The 26,967-nt window shown below is 42.4% G+C and overlaps 1 protein-coding gene across 1 annotated transcript in view; it reads left to right on the top strand.

Moving 5' to 3' along the window:
* LOC141099003 (tetratricopeptide repeat protein 24-like) overlaps positions 1–26,967 on the top strand; it is a 145,991-nt gene that overhangs the window by 25,024 nt on the left and 94,000 nt on the right. Inside the window, exon 4 of the mRNA XM_073587048.1 lies at positions 8,161–8,282. Within this exon, the coding sequence (XP_073443149.1) occupies positions 8,161–8,282 (122 nt within the window). The remainder of the gene's footprint in view (positions 1–8,160; positions 8,283–26,967) is intronic.

Genomic DNA, 26,967 nt, shown 5'->3' with positions numbered 1-26,967 from the left:
TCCTACTAATCTTTTAACTCAACTGGTCATTAGTGCCTCTATTGTTTAAATTGTGGTTTTTATTCTAAATGAATTTTTTAAATGATTTGTAATGAGTTTTTATTCAAATTTTCATATCAATGTCTATATTGAAAACTAAATATAATACGAGAAATCTTTCAATTTTCCTATTGGCTACTACTTTTCTACTTCTTCACAGATGGCTTTTCAGCATTCTAATTATCGTCTCACATAAAAATAAAATGAAAGGTAACACCTCTATATACAGTGGCATGTAAACGATTAGGCACCCCAGGCAAAAATTACTGTTATTGTGGACAGTTAAGCAAGTTGCGGATGAAATGATCTCTAAAACGGCTAAAGTTAAATATGACACATTTCCTTTGTATTTTAGGCAAAAAAAATACATATGAATGTTGTCATTTTTTTTTACATTTTAAAACTTTAAAAAGGAAAATAAGCAGATGCAAAAGCTTGGGCAACTTTGGAGATTTGAGTACTCAGATAACTTTGACCAAGGTTTCAGACCTTAGTTAACTTGTTAGGGTTATGGTTTATTCACTATCTGCATTAGGAAAGGCAAGATGATGCAAATTACCCAGCTTTATAACCCAGCTTCCTCTAACCTTGTGCCAAAATCAGTAGCCATGGGTTCTTCTAAGCAGCTGCCTAGCACTCTGAAAATGAAAATGGTGGAGGCCCACAAAGCAGGAGAAGGCTATAGGAAGATACAGGTGCTTCTCACAAAATTAGAATATCATCAAAAAGTTATATTATTTCAGCTCTTCAATACAAAAAGTGAAACTCATATTGCATAGAGTCATTATAAACAGAGTGATCTATTTCAAGTGTTTACTTCTGTTAAAGTTGATGATTTTATCAACAGTGTTCACACATGAAAAGGATTTGCCAGGGGAAATGCAGAGTGATAATGTAAACTCCCCATTAAGTATTACCTGCCTAACCCAGGAAGAAGTGCAGAACCGCCTTAGTAAGAGTAAAATTGACAAATCACCAGGCCCTGATGGCATTCACCCTCGGGTATTAAGGGAGTTAAGTAATGTGATAGACAGGCCTCTATTCCTTATATTTAAAGACTCTATAGAAACAGGGTCTGTTCCTTTTGATTGGCGGCGAGCAAATGTGGTACCAATATTCAAAAAGGGGTGTAAACGAGAACTTGGAAACTATAGGCCGGTAAGCTTAACATCTGTTGTGGGTAAAATTTTTGAAGGGTTTCTAACAGATACCATTATGGAATATCTCAATGTTAATAAATGTTTAACTCCATGTCAACATGGATTTATGAAGGATCGCTCCTGTCAAACTAACCTGATCAGCTTCTATGAGGATGTAAGCTCTCAAATGGACCAAGGAGAATCATTGGATGTCATTTATCTTGACTTCTCTAAAGCATTTGACACTGTCCCACATAAAAGATTGGTAAGTAAGGTGAGAAAGCTTGGGCTAGGGGAAAATGTGTGTAGATGGGTAGGGAGCTGGCTTAGTGATAGAAAACAAAGAGTGGTTATTAATGGTGCATACTCAGATTGGGCCAGGGTTACTAGTGGGGTACCACAGGGTTCTGTATTGGGCCCCCTACTATTTAATATATTTATTAATGATCTAGTGGATGGCTTACACAGTAAAATATCAGTATTTGCAGATGATACAAAACTATGTAAGGTAGTTAACACAAAGGAGGACAGTTTGCAACTACAGACAGATTTGAGTAAATTGGAGAATTGGGCTGAAAAATGGCAAATGAGGTTTAACACAGATAAGTGTAAGGTTATGCACATGGGAAGGAGAAACAGATGCTATAATTACTTACTAAATGGGAAACTGCTGGGGAAATCAGACATGGAAAAAGACTTAGGCATCTTAGTCAATAAGAAGCTAAATTGGAGTGCCCAGTGTCAGGCAGCTGCCACCAAAGCAAATTGGATGCATTAGAAGAGGTCTGGGGATACAAGATGAAAACATAATTCTCCCTCTGTACAAATCACTCGTCAGACCACACTTGGAGTATTGTGTGCAATTTTGGACGTCGGTGCTCAAGAAAGACATTACTGAACTTGAAAGGGTTCAAAGGCGGGCTACTAAAATGATAAATGGAGTAGGTTCACTACAATACCCAGAAAGGTTATCAAAATTAGGTCTATTTACTCTAGAAAAGAGAAGACTTAGGGGAGACCTAATATATATGTACAAGTATATCAGAGGGCAATACAGAGATCTCTCCAATGAACTGTTTGTACCAAGGACTGTGACAAGAACAAGGGGGCATTCTCTTCTTTTGGAGGAAAGACAATTTCTGCACCAGCATAGAAGAGGGTTCTTCACGGTAAGAGCAGTGAGGCTCTGGAATTCTCTTCTTGAGGAAGTGGTGATGGCCAACTCACTGAATGAATTTAAGAAAGGAATGGATGCTTTTCTTGTGAGTAACAGTATAGAAGGTTACGAATAACAGAATATTATAGGTAGATGGTTAACCCAGCTTAGGGGAAGGAATTTTTTTCCCTATGGAGAAAATTGGCTTCTACTCTGTGGGTTTTTTGCCTTCCCCAGGATGAACAATGCAGAACAGCTGCACTAGAAATAGGCTGAACTAGATGGACATAAGCCTTCAAAACTATGTTACTATGTTATTATGGCTTACAGCCAATGAAAACCCAAAAGTCATTATCTCAGTGGATTTGAATAATTACCAAAAAACACCTACAAAGGCTTCCTAAGCATGTAAAAAGGTCCCTTAGTCTGTTTCAGTAGGCTCCACAATCATAGTGAAGACTGCTGACTTGACAGATTTCAGAAGGCAGTCATTGACACACTCCACAAGGAGGGTAAGCCACAACAAAAACATTGCTAAAGAAGCTGGCTGTTCTCAGAGTGCTGTTTCCAAGCTTATTAATGGAAAGTTGAGTGGAAGGAAAAAATGTTGTAGAAAAAGGTGCACAAGCAACCGGGATAATCGCAGCCTTGAAAGAATTGTTAAGAAAAAGCCATTCAATAATTTGGGGTAGATTCACAAGGAGTGGACTGCTGCTGGAGCCATTGCTTCAAGAGCCACCACATACAGACGTATCCAGGACATGGGCTACAAGTGTCGCATTCCTTGTGTCAAGCCACTAATGACCAATAGACAATGCCAGAAGCATCTTGGATTGTTGTTCAGTAGTCCAAGGTGTTGTTTTCAGATTAAAGTAAGTTTTGCATTTCATTTGGAAGTTGAGGTCCCAGAGTCTGGAGGAAGAGGGGAGAGGCACACAATCCAAGCTGCTTGAGGGCTAGTGTGAAGTTTCCACAAACAGTGATGGTTTGGGGAGCCATGTCATCTGCTGGTGTAGGGCCACTGTGTTTTATCAAGACCAAAGCCAGTGCAGCCGTCTACCAGGAAATTTTCGAGCACTTCATGCTTCCCTCTGCCAACAAGCTTTTTGGAGATGGAAATTTGATTCTCCAGCAGGACTTGGCACCTGTCCACACTGCCAAAGGTACCAATACCTGGTTTAAAAACAACGGTTTAAAAACAACAGTATCACTGTGCTTGATTGGCCAGAAAACTCGCCTAACCTAAACCCATAGAGTATCTATGGGGCATTGTCAAAAGGAAGATGAGAGACACCAGACCCAACAATGGAGACAAGCTGAAGGCTGCTATCAAAGCAACCTGGGTTTCCATAACACCTCAGCAGTGCCACAGGCTGATTGCCTCCATGCTGCGCCGCATTGATGCAGGAATTGATGCAAAAGGAGCCTCAACCAAGTATTGAGTGCATTTATTGAACATACATTTCAGTAGGCCAACATTTCAGATTTTAAAATAGTTTCTCAAGCTGGTGTAATAAAGTATTCTTATTTACTGAGATAACTTTTTGGCTGTAAGCCTTAATCAACAGCATTAACAGAAATAAACACTTGAAATTGATCACTCTGTTTGTAATGAAATTCACTTTTTGTATTGAAGAAGTGAAATAAATTCACCACCCCTTAAGCCTCCTTTTAGGATCTCTTCAGGGTGGTGCGTTCACATAGAAAATTTGAATGTCTCAAAAGAAATTTTAAAGAACTGAAGCACTCACCTAATCCTTGCTGATGCTTTTCTTTATTCCATAATTAGGATAACATCATAAAGTGCGGTGTGCAGGCAGGTGGAAGAGGAGCTTAACAGGTGAAAAGAGCCTGATGGACTACGTCCGTTTTGCGCCTTCTTTGTGCTTCTACGGGTTAATTTTCAAATTGCCGTTTCTTCAGTTCAAAATGTAATTAAGAAATGGCAGTTAGCAGGATCAGTGGAGGTCAAGATAACATCTGAAAGACCAAGCAAAATTTCAGTGACAGCTGCTCGTAGGACTGCTAGAAAAGCAAATCAGAACCCCCACATGACTGCAAAAGACCTTCAGACAAATTTAGCAGATTCTGGAGTTGTGCTACATTGTTCTACTGTCTACAGACATCAGCATAAATATGGCCTTCATGGAAGAGTCATCAGAAGAAAACCTCTCCTGAGTCCTCACCATAAAATTCAGCGTCAGAAGTATGCAAGAGAGCAAGCCTGATGCATGTTGTAAACAAGTCCTGTGGACCAATGTGGTTAAAATAGAACTCTTTGGTCACAATGATCAAAGGTATGTGTGGAGGAAAAAGGGCACAGAATTTCAGGAAAAAAAAATCTCGCCAACCATTAATGATCAATCATACTTTGGGGTTGTGTTGCAGACAATGGCACAGGGAACATTTCACAGATAGATGGAATAATTGATTCAATTAAATTTCAGCAAATTATTTATGCAAACCTAACACCATCTATGGTAGAAATGGATAATAATCCGAAGCCCATGTCAAAATCCACAGTAGACTACCTCAAAAGGCACAACCTGAATGTTTACAAAAGCCCTCATAGTCCACTGATCTGAACATCATGGAAAATATGTGGTTACACTTGAAAATAGTGGTGCATGCAAGACGACCAAGATCTCACAGATCTGGAAGAATGTAAATTCCTCAAGCGAGAATTGAAAGGCTCTTGGCTGGCTACAAAAAGCATTTACAAGCTGTGATACTTGCAAAAGGGGGATGCCACTAGTTACTAACCATGTGGGGTGCTCAAACTTTTGCATATGCCCATTTTCCTTTGTAATTTTTAAAATGTAAAATCTGAATATATTTATATAGATTTTTTTTGCCTAAAATGCAAAGGAAAAGTGTCATCTTGAACCTTAGCCCTTTTAGAGATAATTTCATCTTCAACTTGCTTAACTGTTCACCAGTTTGCCAGTCATTGCACTGGCTGCCCACTCATTATGGGATCCAATTTAAACTGCTTGTTCTCACCCACAAAGCTCTCGACAGTGCGTCACCCCACTACATCTCCTCCCTCATTTCTTTTTATCAGCCTACCCACTAGGTACGCTCTGCAAGCAACTTTCCACTAACCTCTGCACTAATCGATATTTCCCACTCCCGGCGCCAATCCTCTGGAATGTTCTACTTCAAGAAATTAGGACTATCCACAGTTTTATGCACTCCCTCAAAACACATCTCTTCAGAGTGACCTATCACATTCCCAAATCGAAGTGTGTGTGTGTATAGCCCATTCACTATCTAACTTAGAATAACCCTCTATCAACTCCACCACACCAAATAGCACCACAAATACTGGCTGGTGACCAGCTCATGCAGTCTTTAGCTATCTCCCCCACCTCATTGTAGATTGTAAGCTCTCAAGAGCAGGGTCGTCTTATTTTGCTTTAATTATTTTTAACATTGTTACTTGTGTATGAACTGTTAAATTCTAAAGCGCTGTGGAATATGTTGGCGCTAAATAAATAAAACTAATATTATCTATTTATATAATTGCCTTGTAAAGTTTTCATTTCCAGTTCTGTCCAGATGTCACCGTATCCCAAAATTCCAAGCGGAGGAAGTTCACCGACCGCCATATTGGGACACCCAAGTGATGCGTGTCTCAATATGGAAACTGCTACTGGTACCAGCCTATTGCGCGGTACCACCAGCTGAACACCGTTGCACCACACACACGCACACACACACACACACTCTATACGCCGTACACACCACACACACTCGCACACTCACACACTCGCACTCACACTCACACACTCAGACTCACAAACTCACACTCACAGTCACACTGACATTCACACTCACACTCACGCAGCATCTTGCACGGTACCACCAGCGAATACCGTCGCACTGCGCCCGCACGAATTCCACGCAAGCGCAGTGAATCATTCAGCTGATCCCGGCGGCAGATGCGTGACTTGTCTACAGGCAGAGGAAGCCGGTCACATTAAAGGGGTTTTTCCCACGAACGAAAGTTCATTTTAAAAATTGTCTGTTTCTGACCATGTACGGAGCATACCACTTCTCCTGGGCAGGGTAGGAAGCAAAAGACAATACTGATATTACAGCAGGGGATCACAGAGGATTCATTTTGTGAGGTAAAATATTTCACTGACTGTTTTTATCAATATTTTACCTCACAAAATGTATCCTCTGCGATCTCCTGCAGTAATGTCAGTATTGTCTTTTGCTTCCTCCCCTGCCCAGGAGCTGTGGTATGTTTTCTTTATGGTCAGACACAGGGTTGAGAGAGACAGAGCACAGAGGTGGAGACAGCTCAAACAGGACAGCACATGAGGGGAGAACACAGCACAGGATGGAGAAAGACAGCAGACAAGAGGTAGACAGGTCAAAGAAGAGAGCACAGATGGGAGAAGTCAGCACCTGGGGAAAGAGAAAGTGGATAGGTGGATGAGCACATGGGGGAAGAGATTAACATTGCTGCAAAGCCTGCCCCCATTGTGACATTACCGCCCTCCCGATGCGATAGCATCGGGCCTCCATCTAGTTATTAATAACTGTTCGCAATAACAGTAATTTTAAACAGGGGTGCCCAAACATTACATACCATTGTACAGTAGATGTCAAAGGATCCAACATTCACAGTAAAGGGCCTGTCACACTAAGCGATATCGCTGTAACGTCACTGGTTTTTGTGACATAGCAGCGATATTGCTAACGATATCGCTATGTCTGATACTTACCTCCGACCAGCTCCCCGCTGGTTATTGCTGATCGCGTGAGAACGTCCTGGACCGTTTCTCGTCATCAGCTTTCTGCTGACTTCCTGTGGCGCCGACGAGCGACGCATGGACGCGGGCGGGCCTCGTCTGACAGGTAAGTAGCGACCCCCGACCCCTGCTATGTCGCTGGTGAGATCTGCCTGTGTGGCAGCTCACTAGCGACCACTTAGTGATGCACCAGCGATCCTGACCGCGTCATATCGCTGGTCGGGATCGCTGGTGCATCGCTAAGTGTGACAGTACCTTAAGTGTTGTAAGAGTCTTCTCCCCTTACCTTCACAATAACCTATTGCCAGCTTAGATTAAGCCCAGAAAATATTTGTGTACAATTCTATTGAGTAAGAGCTAGTCTATTGTTGCTGCTGAAAAGAACAGTAAATATGAGTCTAGTCCTAGACTTAGGGTACCGTTACACCTAGCGACTCACCAGCGATCCCGACCAGCGATATGACGCGGTCAGGATCGCTGGTGAATCGCTAGGTGGTCGCTAGTGAGCTGCCACTCAGGCAGATCTCACCAGCGACATCGCAGGGGACGGGGTTCGCTACTTACCTGTCAGACGCGGCGATCCGGCGTCCTCCCGCCCGGCTCCACGCGTCGCTCGTCGTCACAGCAGGAAGCGCAGCAGGAAGCTGACGACGAGAAATGGTCCAGCAGCTTCTCGCGCGATCAGCGATAACCAGCGGGGGAGCCGGTCGGAGGTAAGTATCACATGCAGCGATATCGCTAGCAATATCGCTGCAACGTCACAAAATCGGTGACTTTACAGCGATATTGCTAGCGATATCGCAGTGTGTAACGGGGGCTTTAGTGGCCAGCGGTGAAACTGCAAGATTTCAGATTTTCTTTATACAGAAAATTGGTAAATTGAAAAAAAAAATCTAAATATGTTTTAAAAATATATTTAACATAAAAACCTACACAATATGCAATTTTTTGATCATACATTCCCATTGAAGGGGAAATATACTAGAATACAAGTTCATATTTTCATGAGTTGCAAAAATATTACTAAAGGTTCCAAAACAAAATCAATTTGTGTTGACAGGTGACTTTCCACGGCAATGTCTTGTAAGTGAAGGGTTGGGTGCTACATACTTTTGCCTTAGAAATCTGAATCAAGCTATATACCACTACAAGCAAGCACTGACTCAGTCTGGAAAATCAAAGGTATTGTCATTTCAAGGTTTCCATGTACACTGTGATTAAAGATAGTAGAATCAGGTCCAAATACAGATGATCAAATCATATTTCAACACACTATGTTAGAGTTTGGATAGTTAGTGATGATACACAATAAAAAAAATTATATTGGAGTACTGTGCTAGTGTCACACTCTCCACTCTGTTCCTGTCTGATATGCTACTTTGTGTATAGGCTGTCAGTCTGTTTTGGTTGTGCTGGGTCTGTGCTGCAATTATCTCAACATATAACATATCGCTATATTCACTTTCCTTGATTAGTCTTCTACTTAAGTATGCTAGCTCCTCCACCCAGTGTCAATTGTACACTTGCTGTCGCATGTGTAAGATTGATCCCTCTGTGCTCTGTGCTTGACCCAGCTTGACTTGATTCTCTTCCTGGACTTAGACCCTTTGCTTGTGATCTGACTTTTCTTGTGCCTGCTCCCTGTAAACTGTCTTGTCTTTCTGGTTTTCCTGACCTCGGCTCCCGTTACTTATTCTGTAAGTAGTATATATTTTTACTAGTCGTTATTGCAGTCTTTCCATTTCTGGGACTAATATTTACTATAGTGACTCACGTCACTTTACGATTGATAGTTAAATTTTTTCTTTTTCCCACCTATGGATCCGTTACGCACTTTGTGTGATCAGGTGGCAAATCTGATTTAGTTAGTCCAAGATTTGGCCTTGGAACAACACAAACTGGCATCCTCACAGGCTCAGTTACAGGGCCAGATTTCTGGTACTCTTACTGCCCCTCAGAATCTCTCTCCTCAGACCGCTGTTATGACTTCTGAACCATCTGACGTATCTTTGAGTCCCCTTGAACTTGTTAAAGCACTCCCTGACAAATTTTTGGGTGAAAAAGATCAGTTCAGAATTTTTAAAGAGAGTTGTAAATTATTGTTTACCTTGCGCCCCCGGTCATCAGGGAATGAGTCACAGCGGGTGGGAATTATAATGTCACTTTTGCGAGGTGGGGGGGTTCCTCAGACCTGGGCATTTTCCCTACCCTCTCTTGCTCCTGAATTTCTTTCAGTGGACGCCTTTTTTGATGCTTTAGGACAGATCTATGATGAACCTGACAGGGTTAAGGTGGCAGAGAAAAGAATCATGAACCTGACACAGTGGAACTGCACAGCAGAAGACTATTGTACAGAGTTTTGTCAGTGGTCTTCTGAGGTCTTGTGGAATGACGCAGCTCTCAAATGCCAAGTTCTCAGGGGTCTTTTGGAGTCTATAAAGGATGACTGGACTCTACATGCTCCACCTGGTTGTTTAGTGCAGAGTTCCCCAACTCCAGTCCTCAAGGCCCACCAACAGGTCATGTTTTCAGGATTTCCATTGTAATGTACAGGTGATGCAATTATCACCTCTGGGTAATACTTAGGAAATCCAGAAAACATGACCTGTTGGTGGGCCTTGAGGACTGGCGTTGGGGAACCCTGGTTTAGTGGAGGCCATGACTCAGGTTATCAGTATGGATCGGAGGATGCGGGAGAGATGAGAGGTGCAACAACAGGTTCCATTTTGTCCAACTGGCCCAGTTCATTTACTTGAAGTGGAAGCTATGGAGGTCGGTGCTGCCACCTCAAGGATTAAGTAGAAGAGAAGCCGTCGGAAACTTAGACTTTGTCTCTATGGTGGCCAAGCTGGACATTTCTTAAAGGATTGCTTGGCACTACTTGCAGCAAAAAAGCCATCGGGAAATGCTCAAGTCTGGGTGATTGTTGAGAAGGTCACTCAAACTTACAGGTACCCTTTTACTCCTCCAATAAAGTGTGGTTGAATTGTTTGTTCACATTTGCCTTTATTGACTGCAGATCTGCTGCTAATTTCATTGATGCAGGACTTATTTTGAAGTTAGGATTAGGGCAGTTAAGCTAAAAAGCCCTATTCAAATAGTGGCTATTGATAGAACACCGTTGCTCAAAAATTTGGTTCAGTTAGTCATGGTGGAGTTCACACTCAAGGTGGGCTCTCTTCATACGGAATTAATATCCTGTTATGTTTTGAACAATTTACCTGCTGGAATTGTGTTGGGTATTCCTTGGTTGCAAATGCATAATCCGATTATTGACTGGAATCGAGAATTAAACAAAATAACGGTTAAAAATACTTATCTGCTTCCACTTATCCCCGATCTATATAATCAGCTTTCCGGGGCCAAGTGGTTTTCCAAACTGGATCTCAGAGGGGCATATAATCTGATATAGATTTGTGAGGGTGATGAGTGGAAGATAGCATTTTTAATATCTGAAGTTATCTTTGAAAATCTCATCAAGCCTTTTGGTCTAACGAATGCACCCGTGGTGTTTCAAAATTTTATGAATGATATTTTTTCTGATTATATTGGGAGATTTATTGTAGTTTATTTGGCTGATATTCTAATTTTCTCATCTAACCTGGATTCACATTATAAACATGTCAGTTTGGTTCTGCAAAGGTTGAGAGATAATTGTTTGTTCACTAAAAATAAAAAAAATGTGCCAGCCTTTGGGTTTAAGATGGATCCTGGGAAAGTTCAGGCCATCACTGATTGGAATCAACCCAGCGACCTCAAGGCTCTGCAGCGCTTTTTAGGGTTCGCAAATTATTACAGAAATTTATTAGTGGATTTTCTCATATTGCCAAGCCTCTTATGGACGTCACTCATAAAGGGGCAGAGCTAAAGGTTTGGTTGTTTTATGTCTCCTCTAGTGATGAGCAAGCATGCTCGCCACTACTCAGTATTTGACCAAGCATCTCACTGCTTGAGATGCTTGGAACTTGCCGAGTGTTTCCGGGGTTGCTCGGTGGGAGTTCGGGTCCCCGCCCTGCATGTTTGGTGCTCTTTAGAGAGCCAATGAACATGCAGGGATTGTCTGCCACATACTGTGATGCCACAGCCATGTTGGTTTTTGCATTACAGTGACTGGCTGGCCACACAGCATCATTAGGTCTATATCAGACCTGGCACCTCCATGGTCATCACAGGGAGAGTTGCTGCTGAGCTAGGGAGAGATTTGCTTGTGTCTTAGTTAGTGTAGGTATACCACAATATATTAGACACATATCCATCTCAACTAACAGTCCTTCTGAGGACAAATCCAGCTGCATATGGCAAGAGGGTCCATTCCAGTTCTGGCTGCTGCTGCTGCTGCTGCTTTAACAGGTATTTCTAGACATAGCCCCAGGTATCAAGGGCCAGGGATAATTTTTTGGCGATCTTAATCCAGAATATTTGCTTAAAAAGCAATCCAGAGAACACCATTTTTCTGTGCCATTTGCTCGTTGGCACTACAGAATACAGTCAGATCCTTTCCATATTACAGCACTAAAAATCCATCTATTTAAAACTGGTTTGTCCATCACATGGATCACATATAAAAAGCGTGCTTAAAATTCTGCCATTTCTGGCCTCCATTTAAATTTTTTTGCAGTGTGTTAGCGAAGTTATTGACACCAGTTTGCTGTTAAAAATAGTTACCCACAGGACAGCTATTTAAAACTGTGGCTTGTCCGTCACACGGATCACATATAAAAAGTGCGCTCAAAATTCAGCCATTTCTGTCCTCCTTTTAAATGTTCTTGCAGTGTGTTAGCGATGTTATTGAAACCAGTTTGCTGTTAAAATAGTTACCCACAGGCAAGCTATTTAAAACTGTGGCTTGTCCGTCACATGGATCACATATAAGTTTACTCCAAATTCAGTCATTTGTCGTGAATGTGGAAAATATTGTCCTCCATTTAAAATTGTCAATGCGGGTGGCAAGGGATGGGGAAGTGGATCTGATTGTGATGGTGCATGCAGAGGCAGAGGCCGTGGGCAAGCTGAAATTGTGCCACAACAAACACCCACATCTTCTCACACAACCTTCCTATCCCAATTATTAGGGAACTGCAGCACACCACTATTGAACCCAGAGCAGTGTCAAAAAAGGTTGTTGGTTGGATAGCGGATAATGTTTCCAGTCACATTTCCACCACCACCCTATCTTCCACAAGGTCAAGTCTCAGTAGCTGTGAGTCCGGATGCATATTTCTCACCCTGATCCTCCTTCGTCCCATCATGCTGAGCGTCCAGAGACAACTGATCCCACACTTGGACACTCCGAAGAGCTGTTCACTTTTCCATTTATAGATTCGGGACTCTCGCTCAGTCCACTTGAAGCAAGGCAAGAGGAGATTGCATATAAAGATGCCCAAATAATTGAGCAGCCACGGTCACACAAAGGCGACGGTTGGAAAGTGTCACAAGAGGTAGACGATGATGAGACACAATTGCCAGAAAGTCAGGAGGAGGACCAAGGTGCGGAAGTGGAAGACGAGGTGGTGGATGATATAGTAACTTACCCAACCTGGCAGAAGGTCATGCAGAGCGAGGACAGCAGCACACAGGGGGAGGGAGGCGTAGCACTCCAACAGGCAGGAAGAAGCAGACAGAACATGGGCAACCGTTTCCTGTAACACCAACACGACAGTAGTTGCCAGACCAACTGTTAGGTCTTCCCGAGTCTGGTTGATTTTTTCGAGACTCTACCGATGACCCTAAAAAGGCCATTCACACCACCTGCCAGGTCAGCATCAGCAGGCATAACAAAACTACCAACCTGACCACCACCAGCATGATTAGGCACATTGCAGCAAAGCAACCGACTTTGTGGGCCGAACCTCAGGGTCCAGGAAAAGTGTCTGCAGGTGACAACACTGCTTCTTCCACTGTTGTGTGTGCAACTCAATCCATTGTCCATGGTGCATGTGAATATTCCTCCTGCCATGCACCTGTCATTGCACACACTCAACTAGCACCATCAGCAAGCACATCCAAGTCCTTGTCCCAGCGCAGCATTCAGTTGTCCATACCCCAGTCCTTGGAACAAAAGCGCAAATACGCAGGCAACGCCCCACAGGCCACACTACTAAATCCCCACATTTCGTGACTGCTTGCGCTCAAAATGTTGCATTTAAAGCTTGTGGAGATGGAAGCTTTCCTCAACCTGATAGCGGCGGCCGTCCCTCGGTACTCGGTCCTCAGTCATCACTATTTTTCCCGGTGTGCCATCCCCACAATACACAAGCACGTGTCTGTGAGGGATCTCACAGGGGATGGGGGGGTCGACTTCGCTCACCTCGGGGGGAGGGGAGAGAAGAATCTTGCAGGAGTCGGCTCTCTGACCCACCACTTGCCCCAGGTCAGTCAGGGAACTGCACCAAGGGCAAATAGTCGCCGGAAAGGCTTCCCTTATAGGTACGAGTTAGTGAGGCACTCCCAGTGAGGGGGGATATATATCACCAGTCCAGGCTGGGGATATATATATAAACCTCCCGGCCGTCACTGCCAGAGTTCCTCACTAAAACAATACGGTATTCCGTCACCAGTTCCTCATTTACGTAAGCCCTGTCTGACAACAGGCTTATGTCGGGTCAGAAACCAATATGGGTAGCGTACAATTGATCAATTGAGCGTGCAGATGTGGGGATTCATAAATCGAGATAAAATAGCATCCCAAGATTAATTTTATTTTTAATTGCCAAAAAGGCGCACTAGAAATATACAAGCATATATTTATAGAACAATATACAAGTATGCAGTCAGGGGTGTAGTACAAAGTATAAGGTATAGATAGGTTGCAATTACCGTGTTATGTAGCATGTGACAACAGGGAGGCGCTAATGGATCATAGGTCCAAATCTTAGTTACAGACTTTCCTGGCTCTGTCTGATAACAGATCCCCCAGCTAAAATACAACTGAGCTCAAAATGAGCAGCTGTCTCTTATCTCCTAGGCTGTTCCCTTTTCCACACTTTGGGCCCACCCCTGGGCTTGTGCAGCCTCTGTCCTCCCATATCTGAAAGTATGATTTTCTGATCAGATCTGTGAAGCTTCTTAACTTTGCGTCCGAAGCTCTGAATGAAATGGTAATGATGCCACTGGATTCCGCTGGAATTTATCTGCGCATAGAGACCAAATTTGCCTACTCTATGAAATTCCTGTTAGCTATGCTTTATAACTCCCTAATCCAGAGTGCTACAGGTGGCTAAATAATATAGGCACGTGAGGAAAGGAATGCCGATTCAGATTATGTGCTCGGCTAGCCTCAGAGATATTGCGTTCTGTTATTTTAGGTCATTTTCCAGATTCAATACCTCATAGCCTTGCTGTGATTTGTTGTGCGACGAGGTATATTCATGTGTTCGCACCTTTGTGTTATGAGCTTCAAAGGATTTGTTCTTGGTTTTTAATTGAAGCTAAACACTGCATGGCTTTTTTATGGCCTTGGGGATGCAAGGGTGGGGGCACATTTCAGGAGTAGAGAGAATTGTACTTCATCCTTCATAGTGTCCCACAACATTAGCTGTGCCCTCAACAATGCTGTTACTGGGAAAATCCACCTAACCACAGACACGTGGACAAGTGCTGGTGGGCAGGGATGGTGCATCTCGCTGTTGGCACACTGGGTTAACATAGTTGAAGCCGAGACCCAGTTGGACTTCGGGATGGAGCACGTCCTCCTCCTCTTCTTCAGCCTCCATCTCTGAAATGACCACATCATTCACAAGCTGGATGCACTGCAGCACTGCCTCAGCCAAGCGGCAACAGGCTGTGCTGAAGCTAATTTGCTTAGGTTAAAAAATCACACAATGCTAAAGAGTTGTGGACAGCTCTGAAAGAGCAGGCAGATCTGTGGCTGACACCGCTGAATCTACAGCCAGGCATGGTTGTGTGTGACAATGGCTGTAACCTGGTGGCAGCTCTGAGACATGGCGAGCTCACACACATACCATGCCTGGCCCATGTGCTTAACCTCATGGTTCAGCGATTTTGCAAAACCTACCCGAAGCTGCCAGATCTGCTTGTCAAAGTACGCTGCCTGTGTGCCCATTTTAGAAAGTCAGCTACAACTTCCGCCACCCTTGCCATGCTTCAGCAGCGTTTGCAGCTTCCGGCTCACTGACTGGTGTGTGATGTCCCCACGCATTGGAACGCTACATGGCATATGTTGGAAAGGATTTGTGAGCAGAACAGGGTAGTTGTTGACTGCCAGCATCAACAAGGCTGTTGGTATTCAGTTCAGGCTCCACACATAAGACCTCAGGAGTGGACATGCATGTCAGACATATGTACCATCCTCCAAAACTTTGAGGACTCCACCAAGATGGTGAGCGGCGATGACACCATAGTTATCATCACCATCCTGCTTCTCTGTGTTCTGAAACGCTCTCTGCTCACAATCAAAGAGGAGGCATTACAGGCAATGCATGATGAGATGGAGCAAGGAACCATACAGGGTGATTACACACATTCCAGCCTCATCTCATCCCAACATGGATTGGGTGACAGTGAGGAAGAGGAGAATGAGGAAGAAAAGGAGCTAGTTTCATGCGCTATATATGGTACTACCTGCACAACTGTCATACCGTCTGTTCAGTGTGGATGTCCTGAGGACAGGGAGGAGGAGAGCATGGTCAGTCACCCTCTTGGTGAGGGCACAGAAGTCTTGCCTATTAGCAGTCTGGCACGCATGGCTGAGTTTATATTATGCTGCCTTTCCCTTGATCCTCGCGTTCTACCAATTTTGGGTGACAGTCATTCCTGGTTGGTGACACATGTAGACCTACGCTACAATGAGAACTTTCTATCTCTTATTCCTGAGGCGGACAGGTCTACTAAAATGGGGCAGTACCCGAAGGCCCTTGTTGCAGAATTATTGAAAAAATTTCCATCTGTAAATGCTGGCAGCAGAGGTCACAGTTCATTGATCCAGCAGAGGCAGGGGAACACTGTCAAAGTTCTTGTAGAGTTTTCTCAGACCATCCCATCGCACAGGCCCTGAGGCATGGGGTGCTCTCACAAGAAGTGCAAAGTTTGGGAAATTGCTGAGGGAGTACCTTGCTGACCGTACCAACATCCTCTGTGATTCCTCTGTGCCTTATAATTATTGGGTATCTAAGTTGGACATGTGGCATGAACAGGAACTCTAAGCCTTGGAGGTCCTGGCCTGCCCTGCTGCTAGCGTTTTGTCAGAGAGGGTATTTAGTGCCACTTGTGGAATTATAAGGCTACTGTATGTGCACACTTATGTAGAAAATTTCTGTATGAAAACCGGACTCCTTCCCAGAAAACACACTTTTTTTTTCTGCGCGTTTTTTGCACTTTTTCCCATAGTTTTTGCGCAAAAAACGCACCTTTTTTATGTGTTTTTTCCGCGCGTCCCCAGTCTCATAGAAAATAGCTAGAAATGCTGATTTTTCCATAAAATTAATGAGCATACTGTGCTTTTTACCGGGATGCGCTTTTTTCATGGAAAAAAACACATCAATATGCACAAAAAGTGCAGAATTCATTAAAATGAATGGGATGCTTCTTGTAAGCGGTTTTTAAGCATTTTTGCCGGTATAATCGCTTAAAAAATGCAAAAAAAACGCTCACGTGTGCACGCAGCCTAACTGATAAGCGCATCTGCCTGTCAACTGAAAATGCGGACAGGCTGACTCTTATAAAAATGAAGAAGAAGGGCTGGATTGGGCCAGACGTCTCAACACCACTGAATAATAGCAGCGTAATGTAAAGTCAAATCCAGTGTCTTTTTTGAGAAGTCTAGTCCCATGCTCCACTTCACACCCACACATGGGTATACGCTCCCTGATTTGGGCTATTTGCTGTTGTCCTTCTCATCCTCATCCTCCACTTCCATACTGTATTACCAGGGTGACCATGGTCCATGATGCAACCCCCACATAATTTTTTTAAAGGGTGTTTATCATGCACGTAAAAAAAATTGGTATACAGTATGTTCATTTATACCCCCTAGGGGAAAATGTTTGTCAGCCCATAAACTTAGTGCATGGGCATTACAAGTCTAGAAGATGCGCTCCTTTCTAATAGGAAAAAATTTTTAAGAGGCCCTCCTCCAAGTCTCTTCCAAGGGGCATTGGAGTGCCTCCAAATTTTTGGCAACCCTTGCATTCACTGCATAGGCAAACACTATGGAAGACTCACTTCCTAATAATGGGAACATTTTTTCATGAGGCCCTCCTCTACGTCTCTTCAAAGGGGAATTGGAGTGCCTCCAAATTGTTGACAGCCCTTGCATTCACTGCATAGGCAAACACTATGGGAGACCCACTTCCTAATAATGGGAACATTGCTTTCAGGAGGCCCTCCTGTACATCTCTTCAAAGGGGTATTGGGGTGCCTACAAATTTTGGGCAATAATAGAGAATAACTTGGCACTCAACTTAAGGCGTAAGTAGAAGATAATTTTTATTTGCGCAGTCTGCAAACGTTTCGGCCTACATGGCCTTCATCAGTCTGCGACTAAAAAACAAAATAAATACTGGCATATAATCAATATGTCCCATTCCAAACATACGAAAAATTGCATCCTATACTTCACATACGTGATAATTGAAATACATTAACACGATGAAAAATAATTACAAGCGGAGTACAATGAAGAATTTAATCATGTGGAGAACCAGATGGGAAGATTGGAAAAAGAAAGAAAAAAAGGAAAAAAAAAGGGAAAAAAACAAGTAAAACAAGGAAAAAAGAATGAACCTACCCGACTGCTTAAAATTGTTGTGGTAATATGAAGGTCAAGCTTAGGACCCTATTGAAATGCAATATATAACAATATCAGTGTGGAAAAAAATGGGGTTATCCACAAGAGAAAGAGATATAAGGTATAACAAAATACCTGTTTATAGTAGATTATAGGTGAGCTGTCCAGCTCCCTATAGTAATGGGATATTGTGTATTTAGAGAAAAAAAATCCCGAAGAACTGATGGATTCCTATTATGGTAGGATACTGTAAATTCACGACAGTCCAGAGTAGCTGATGGCAGAACCTTTGTGAGGACAAGCGAAAAGAGATCATAAATATTGGAACCCCACAGGAGGTGTTGAATCAGTGATGATTAGGGTGATATAATAAAGATACCTGAATAGTCAGAAAAACTTTGGCACTCAAAATCGTTTTTATTATTATTTTTTCTCACAAAATGTCAGGCAGAGGCTTTTACAAAAGAAAATCAGGGCATATAAGACACAACCCTTTAAAAAAATATTGTTGAACATTCAGACACTTGCAACGTTTCGGCTAATCTAACCCTTTGTCAAGCCTACATCTGCATGAGAATACAAAACACAGCATAAGATATATATACATAAGAAGCATTTCAATTATCACTAACCAAATATTTAGCGAGATCCATAAAAATACATCAAAATAATAAGTATTATCTGATAATTCTTGAGTCCCATCACAGATTGATGGTCAGATATTCAAAAAAGACATAATATCATGAGCATAGCATATAAATATACAAAAATAAAATAAAAAATAATGAGAAAAAAATAAGAAAAATAAAAATATTTTTTTTTTAAGAGGTGGTAAATCACTCTACAGGGTAATGCATACTTGATACCCTATGTGAATAGAGTTGCAGTCGAGTAGGATAGTGGTGAAAAGGATGAAAACCTGAAGATAGCCTGGAGCAATCAATGTAAGCGACTCTGTAATAAAAGGAAAAACATATTACTATATGATAATAGACCAGTTAAGGGAACATGGATAAGTGTAAGTTGTTACAGCTTTTACAAACACAGAAATGTCCACAACTTATACAAACACTGAAGAGTCCACGTGATCATTCTTTACATAGAAATCATAGATAGATAGATGATAGATAATGGATCATAGTCCCGGTTTAAGCCCTTAGGGATTAATGTCTGTAATTCATGAATCCAAAAGGATTCCCGTCTCTTTAGTATCCTGATGCGGTCTCCCCCACGTCTCGAGGCTGGGACATGTTCAATTACTTGAAATTTGAGTTGGGACACATTGTGTCCAAATTCGTGAAAGTGATGGGGCAAAGGAAGAAGTAAATTCTTGCACCTAATTGTGGACTTGTGTTTACTTATTCTGTCCTTGATGGCCTGGGTCATCTCGCCTATATAGAGAAGTCCGCAGGGGCATTTGATCAAATATACTACATAACTGGTGTCACAAGTGGCAAAGTCCTTAATCAGATATTTTTTATTTTTTACCTGAGTGTGGATGGAAAAAAGAGCTGCCTTTCAGAACATTATTACATTGATGGCATTGAAGACAGGGGTAAGTGCCTGTTTTAGGAGTTTGCAGGAATCTCTGTGTGGTGGTCTTTTTAACTGGACCAATGTCAGCCCTGATGAGTGAATCTCGTACATTGTTAGGTCTTTTGTAACAGGGAAGGAATGGGTTACGGAATTCAGGAATATCCGGGTGAGCGGAAGATAGTAAACCCCAATATTTCCTTATAGTTTTATGGAGAATATTCACATACGGGTGATAGGTGTGAACAAAAGGTATCCGATCCTTCACCTGTGAACATTGTGTGACCTCATCATTTAAGGCGTCTGCCAATATTGCATGTGGATAGCCGTACTCCCTAAATCTGGATTGCATCTGTTGAATTCTCTGTTCACATTTATCTTGGTCCGAAACTATTCTTTGTACCCCTTTTGAATTGTGATTTGGGGATGGCTTTCTTTATGGCATGTGGATGTAGACTAGTGAAGTGCAGGAGGCTGTTATGGTCTGTAGCTTTGGTGAATAGATCAGTACTCAGTGTGCCTCTGTCATCTTTAATAACAATAGTATCTAAGAAACGAACGCATTTCTCGCTACTGGTAATGGTGAAGGAAAGACCTCTCCAGGCTGAATTAAGATATTCAAAAAAGGATGATAAGGATTCAGAGGGACCTGTCCAAATGCAGAATACATCATTGATGCATCGTTTCCATATGGAACAATATATGCGAAACAATTAGTTGGTATAGACCACTTCTTCAAAGATAGCCATATAGCTGTTAGCGTATGGGGGCGCCATATTTGATCCCATTGCTGTACCCCTGTTTTGAAGATAGAAATTATCTTCAAACATAAAGTAATTTCTTGTCAAGACAACTCTAACTGTAGAACTAGATCAACAATATCGGCATGTGTATTGGCTCGGATTAATAACTCATGTACACAGCATATACATCTATCATGTGAATCCACATGAAGAAATGGTCGCACACATCGAGTTGAAAGATATTCACGGGTTTATTGACACGTACATCACATGTCGGGCCGGGGGAGTGACATAAGGAGCGCAAAAGCCTTTTTGCACTCCTTATGTCACTCCCCCAGCCCGACATGTGATGTACGTGTCAATAAACCCGTGAATATCTTTCAACTCGATGAGTGCGACCATTTCTTCATGTGGATTCTGAGGATCGTCTATTTTCAGGTCAAGCACCCGAGTTCACCAGCTATCTGCTTCCTGCATACCGCACATCTTCTGGGAATTTACGGTAACAGCAGTGCCATCCGCATTTTTTCTTGATTGTTACATCTATCATGTGGTATAGATGTATACAAATCTTTTACATCAAAAGAGACTAATATAGCTCCTTCAGGTAATGGGCCCAATTCTGCAATTTTTTTGAGAAAATCACCTGTGTCCAACAGGAATGAGGGTGTATCTTTAATTAGTGGTGTTATAATCTTTTCAATAAAGATTGATAACGGAGACAAAATTGAGTCAGTAGACACCACTAATGGATGGCCTGGGGGATTTTCCAAATCTTTATGGACTTTCGGCAAAATATAAAAGACAGGGGTAATGGGATTAGACTTAGTCAGAAACTCAACTGTCTTGGTGTCAATGATTTTGTGGTGAAGAAAGTCAGGTAGAATGTCCTGTGTCAGGTCTCTGGTGGCTGGAAGGGGGTTTCTCTCTAGTTTGGTATAGACCGATGGGTCATTTAGTTGGTGATAGACCTCTTTCATATAGTGGGTTTTATCCATCACTACAATGGCACCCCCCTTGTCTGCGAGTTTGATAATTATATTCTTATCCAACTGTAATGATCGCAGGGCTAGAAACTCTGTGGAGTCCTAATTGGATGGACAGTGGAGTTTGTGATTATTGATATCATGTCTTAGTTTATTGAACGATACGTTCACAAAATCAATAAAGAATCTCTAATACATGTGACCCACGTGGGGGAATGAAAGAGCTTTTATTTCGAAGACCTAGACTGGCTGCGGATATGAGACATTGATCAATGCGGGACGACGGATGCCTTGGTTCTTCAGTGTTATTTTTGGAGAAATAGACTTTAAGTCTTAAAGAGCGGTAGAACCATTGTAATTCCATGTCTGTCTTAAAAGTTACTAAAATATATGATGGACAAAAGGACAAGCCTTTTTGTAACAAACAATGTTCAGCTATACTCAAAGACCTAGAGGAAATGTTAATGACAAGTGGACTTATACCTGTGACCGGGTGATTCTGTGCAGATCGGGATCCCTTCTTTCCCTGCCCCCTGCGTATCCTCTTCCTCTTGGTCTTCTTTTTCGTTGCTGTAAAAAACTACCCTGACTGGCGTACTGGTCCCGATGTTCAATCTCTGAGCCTGAAGATGATAATTCAGTTGAAGACCTGAAATCAGACCTGTTACGAAAAGGACGGGGGTTAGAGTTGAATTCCACCTATAGATGCGACCCTGCTCATAATCATCGGCGTCCCTTTGGAATTTGACCCTCTTTCTGCTTTCCGTGTCCCTTTTATGCTGATCAATCTGCATTTCCAGCTATTTTCTATGAGACTGGGGAAGCGCGGAAAAAAACACATAAAAAAGGTGCGTTCTTTGCGCAAAAAAGTGCGGAAAACATGCAAAAAACGCGCAGAAAAAAACCCACAAATTTAGCTTGACAAGAAATGTAGTTTTGTACCTTATGTATAGAATTCCCTGTCAGATGAAGATGACAGTATTTGCAGTGACCACATTTATAATTTCCTTTTATTGATAAATCTCGTAGCCAATTTTTTTTTCACCTATATTACGTGCCCTTTTGTATGTAAATTGCAGAACTAGTTTACCATCTGTGTGTAAAGTTTTTTCTGCATCAATGAGATGCCAATGTTTTCTCACAGCTGCATGTATTGCTCTATCCATTGGACTATGTTTAAAACAAAAATCAATTTTTTTTGTAGGTTTGACTACACTATTTAATTTTTAGTCCTTTCCTTTAATAAATCAGTTTGAGAAAAATTTTTTACCCTTTCATGTGCTTCATTTAATAAAGTCATAGGGTATCCCCTTTCCAAAAAATGTTGTTTCAGCTCAGAAATTTTGTTTCAAATATGGAATAACAATTAAACCATTTTTAATGAACAAATTTGTGAGTTCCGCAATTTGCATACAAAAGGGCATCTTCATCTGACAGGGAATTCTATACATTTTGGCTCTATTGAACATAAGGTACAAAACTACATTTCTTGTCAAAATAAATTCGTGGTTTATATTATTTTCTGTCCATGCGGTTATTTTTATATTGGAAAAACTATAAGATCACTTACGATACGTTTTGGTGAACACTATAGATCTATAACCTCAGGAAAGGGCTCACTGCAATTAATCAAGCACTTTCAAGATGTGCGTAAAGCTAACACAGAAATTTTGAGTTTTGCAGGGATTGAAAAGGTCAATTTTTCACCTCAAGGAGGCACCATGACAAAGCTTTATTGCAACAAGAAGTGAAATGGATCCTGAAAGTGAACGCACAAGGTCCTTTGGGACTAAATGATCTATCAGTATTTTTATAAAAAATTGTATATAAAGTTATTTAGATTATAATCTTCCTATGATATTGTAAAAATATAGATTATCTTGTAAATCGATATGGAAAGATTTATTCTTTCCTAGTATCTTGCACTCTGTATATTGTATAATTATTTTGCTAAATATATATTTGTAAATGTTTGTCTCACAACTCGTAATGTATGTTAAATAGTAAGGTCTGTGGTCCTATAAAGGAAATGACTTTAAGCTAATCCCCTCACCTGGACCCGTAGAAGCGAGTAATCGCGAAGCGCCCGTTGTCCGGCACCTCCCTCCCCTAGCATTCCTCTAACGTCCTGCATGTCCACTTGAACTTGAAGCCTAGGGACCAAAAGGTACCTTTGGCCCTTATGAGAAGACCAGTAATATTAAAGACACATCATAGTTGGGGCTAGGTTGGAAAATTTGCATTGAACCTCATGTTACAGTCGCTTGACTTTACTTATTTATTTTACTCATTTATATAGTACCATTAATTCCACAGCGTTTTACACACATTATTGCCACTGTCCCCGATGGGACTCACAATCTAAATTCCCTATCAGTATGTCTTTGGAATGTGGGAGGAAACCGGAGTACCCGGAGGAAACCCACGCAAACACGGGGAGAAAATACAAACTCCTTGTTGTCATTTGAACCCAAGAACCCAGCGTTGCAAGGCTAAAGCTACTTACTTCCCTTCAAACTTCACATTTGCATGACCTTCATGCTGCATCAGTAAAAGTAAAGGCCCCGTTACACATAATGATGTCCCAGCGATCCCACCAATGATCCGACATGGATGGGATCGCTGGGACATCGTTAGGCTGATCGCTGGTGAGCTGTCATAGACAGCACCTCCAGCGATCAAGACCAGCTAGCAAGCTGGTTTCCAATGTAAACAGCTGGTATCTAAGAGCCGCGCGGCTCTTGGATACCCGCTGTTTACCCTAGATACCAGCGTGCACGCTGTTATCCAACGTAAACATCAGGTAACTAAGAGCCGCGCGGCTCTTGGATAGCCACTGTTTACTTTGGAAACCAGCGTCGCTGATCGCTGGTCTCTCGCTGCCACACGCAGCGATGCGTGCTGGCCAGCGGGAGACCAACGATCAAAAAATGGCTCAGCGATACCCGGCAGGGGGGCCGGTTGCTGATCCCCGTCACAAACAATGATATCGCTGGAGAGATGATGCGTCACAAAATCAGCGATCTCACAAGTGATCTCGCTGTGTGTGACAGGGCACTAAGACTTTTGTGATACCAGATATTCTGGAATCTAACTGTCTGATCCTCATCACCCCAACACATGTGTCGGAAGGAGATTTAGAAAGCCAAGATACACATCATATGGTGGAGTGATCCCCCAGCTTTGTCTGGTTCAACTCATATACATCTAAGTTATATGGCCAGTATATCAACCTTCACTCAAAGCTTCATCCCAAACAGGAGTGCAACTACTGGTTGCCACTGCCAGCAATTACTTCAGATGGATGTGCATCCTATGTCACATATTCAGCTAAAGTGTATTGTGGTGCACAGAGCAATCAGGTCCGTGCATGGAAATACACACTGCTGGCCAATCATAGGCCAACAACAGACGTCATGGAGCACATGACTGGGGGAGCATGGCAGTGACATCATCGCTTGCATGCTGTAGTAAGCTGCTGGCTTCAGAAGAGGACACCTCTTGGCGGGGGAGCAGAGGGAAGGTTAGTTGTTATGAATGGGTCACCGAGGAGGAAAACAAGACCAAGCAAGTCACAGAAAACCAGAGAGGTTGGTAACTACGCGGATTGCAGACCCCCGATCCTAACCACACAACTAACAGCAGCCGTGGAGCGTACCTACAATGATTCTAGACGCCTCATCACAGCCGGAGGACTAAATAAGCCTAAAGCAAGAAAAGGGGAAATCTATAACTGCCCAAGAGCAGACCCAAAGGAATAGACAGCCCCCACACATGTATTGACGGTGAGATAAGATGAAAACACGAACACAGATAGGAAAATAGGCTGTGCAAACAATGGGGCCCACACTAGCTAGAAAGGACACGAAAGGAAAGATACTATCTGCAATCACGCCAAAAAAACCTGCAAAAATGTCCAACACTTCTGATAGCAAAAAATACCCTGAAGTCACTAAACTTCTCCCACTATATCAGCACTCTGGCATATTCTGAGAACAGAGCAAAAAGAGGCCAATCTAATAAGGGACAAAAAGCAAACTGGCACATACAGTGACATAAGAGTGGAAATTCAGCACAGCCCCAGCAGGGGCTGGCTGACCACACAAAAAACTGAATAGACCAAACCAAATGTGAACATTAGCAAAGACAACTTAGCTTGAGAAGACAGGAACTGAGCTGGAAACTAAGACCCCAGGAGGCAGGAAAAAATCACCAGCATGGGAATAGGGAGTCGGCTGTCTTAAATCCAGTCTGAGACTCCAGATGTCCACTTCTCTTCCTCATTACCAGGTGGCAGGTCTCTATTAATTAGATCAGCTTCACTACCTCCTGCCACCACCAGAGGGAATGCGGAAAAAGAACTCACAACTCCTCTGTCAGCACAACCAGCTCCCTCACCAGAAACCAGAGGCAGACCAGAAAATGAGTTCACAACAGTGAGTTTAATTGTTTATTTTTTCTATACATTAAAAAGCAGTGGCAGAACGGGGACATATACCAGGATGGGGGATATATATACCAGGATGGGGTCCAGGATAAGGGACATATACCAGGATGGGGATATATATTGAGATGGGGCCCAGGGGCCCAGGATAAAGGACATAGACAAGGATGGAATATATATTCATCTCTGACAAAAATTATGAGACCACTGCACAGTTTTATAAAAATCAGCTTCTCTACATGTCTGACAGCCATTCCATTCCAGTGTCAGTAGAATTCCAACCAGAGTACACCTCATTATACTTCTGATTATGTGATTACCTGAACTAAATCTTATTTAATGAAGGAAAGTATAAAAAACCCTGCTGTGGTGTTCACAATCCTCATGCAATAGGACAAGCTGGATGGCAAAACAAGTGCTAGTAATATACCAAAAGTAATAGGGATGAAAAAATAACTTTCAACCATTTCAAAGGAGTTGAAAAGAAAAATCTTGAGTGAGGAAAAGAAGGGCTCAATTCTGGCTTTACTAGCAGAGGAATACAGTGAGTGTCATGTTGCCTCCATCCTTAAAATTTTTAGGATGACAGTCCATTACAACAAGCTCAAGCAGCAGATATTGGGGACAACAAAGCTACAAACCGGCAGAGGGCGAAAATGACTCTCCACTGACCAGGATAACCGTCATCTTATTCAAATGTCACTCAGCAACTGCAGTATGACATCAAATGACCTACAAAAGGAATGGCAAATGGCAGCTAATTTGAAGTGCATGGCAAGAACAGTTCGTAACAGACTCCTAGAGGCAGGGCTCAAGTTATGTAAAGCTAGAAAAAAGCCTTTCATCAATGAGAAGCAAAGGAGAGCTAGGCTGAAGTTTGCCAAAGACCATAAGGATTGAATCATAGAGGACTGGAGTAAGGTAATATTCTCTGATGAGTCTAATTTTCAGCTTTGCCCAACACCTGGTCGTCTAATGGTTAGACGGAGATCTGGAGAGGCGTACAAGCCACAGTGTCTTGTACCCAATGTGAAATTTGGTGGAGGATCGGTGATGATCTGTGGATGCTTCAGCAAGGCTGGAGTTGCGAAGGTCGTATGAATCAAGCCGCATACAAGGTTATCCTGAAAAACAGTTGATTCTTTCTGCTCATGCAATGTTCCCCAACTCTGAAGACAAGTGATGAGCAAGCATTAAAATGCTCGGGTGTTCGTTGCATGGATCGAGCAAATTAGAATACTCGGGTACTTGACCCGAGCAACGTGCCCAATGTAAGCCTATGGGAAAACTGAGTATTTTTACCGCGACCCCCCTGGGGGTTCTTATAAAGTCTAAAAATGCCTGAAAATGATGGAAAAAGTGCTCAAATGACATGGCAACATCATGGGGAATGCCCCTGGAAGCATTTCTGACTCCC

Source organism: Dendrobates tinctorius, unplaced genomic scaffold (genome assembly GCF_039654945.1).
Source record: "Dendrobates tinctorius isolate UK_male_01 unplaced genomic scaffold, ASM3965494v1 ptg000097l, whole genome shotgun sequence".
NCBI lineage: Eukaryota > Metazoa > Chordata > Amphibia > Anura > Dendrobatidae > Dendrobates > Dendrobates tinctorius.
This window is presented reverse-complemented; position numbering and strand designations above follow the sequence as displayed.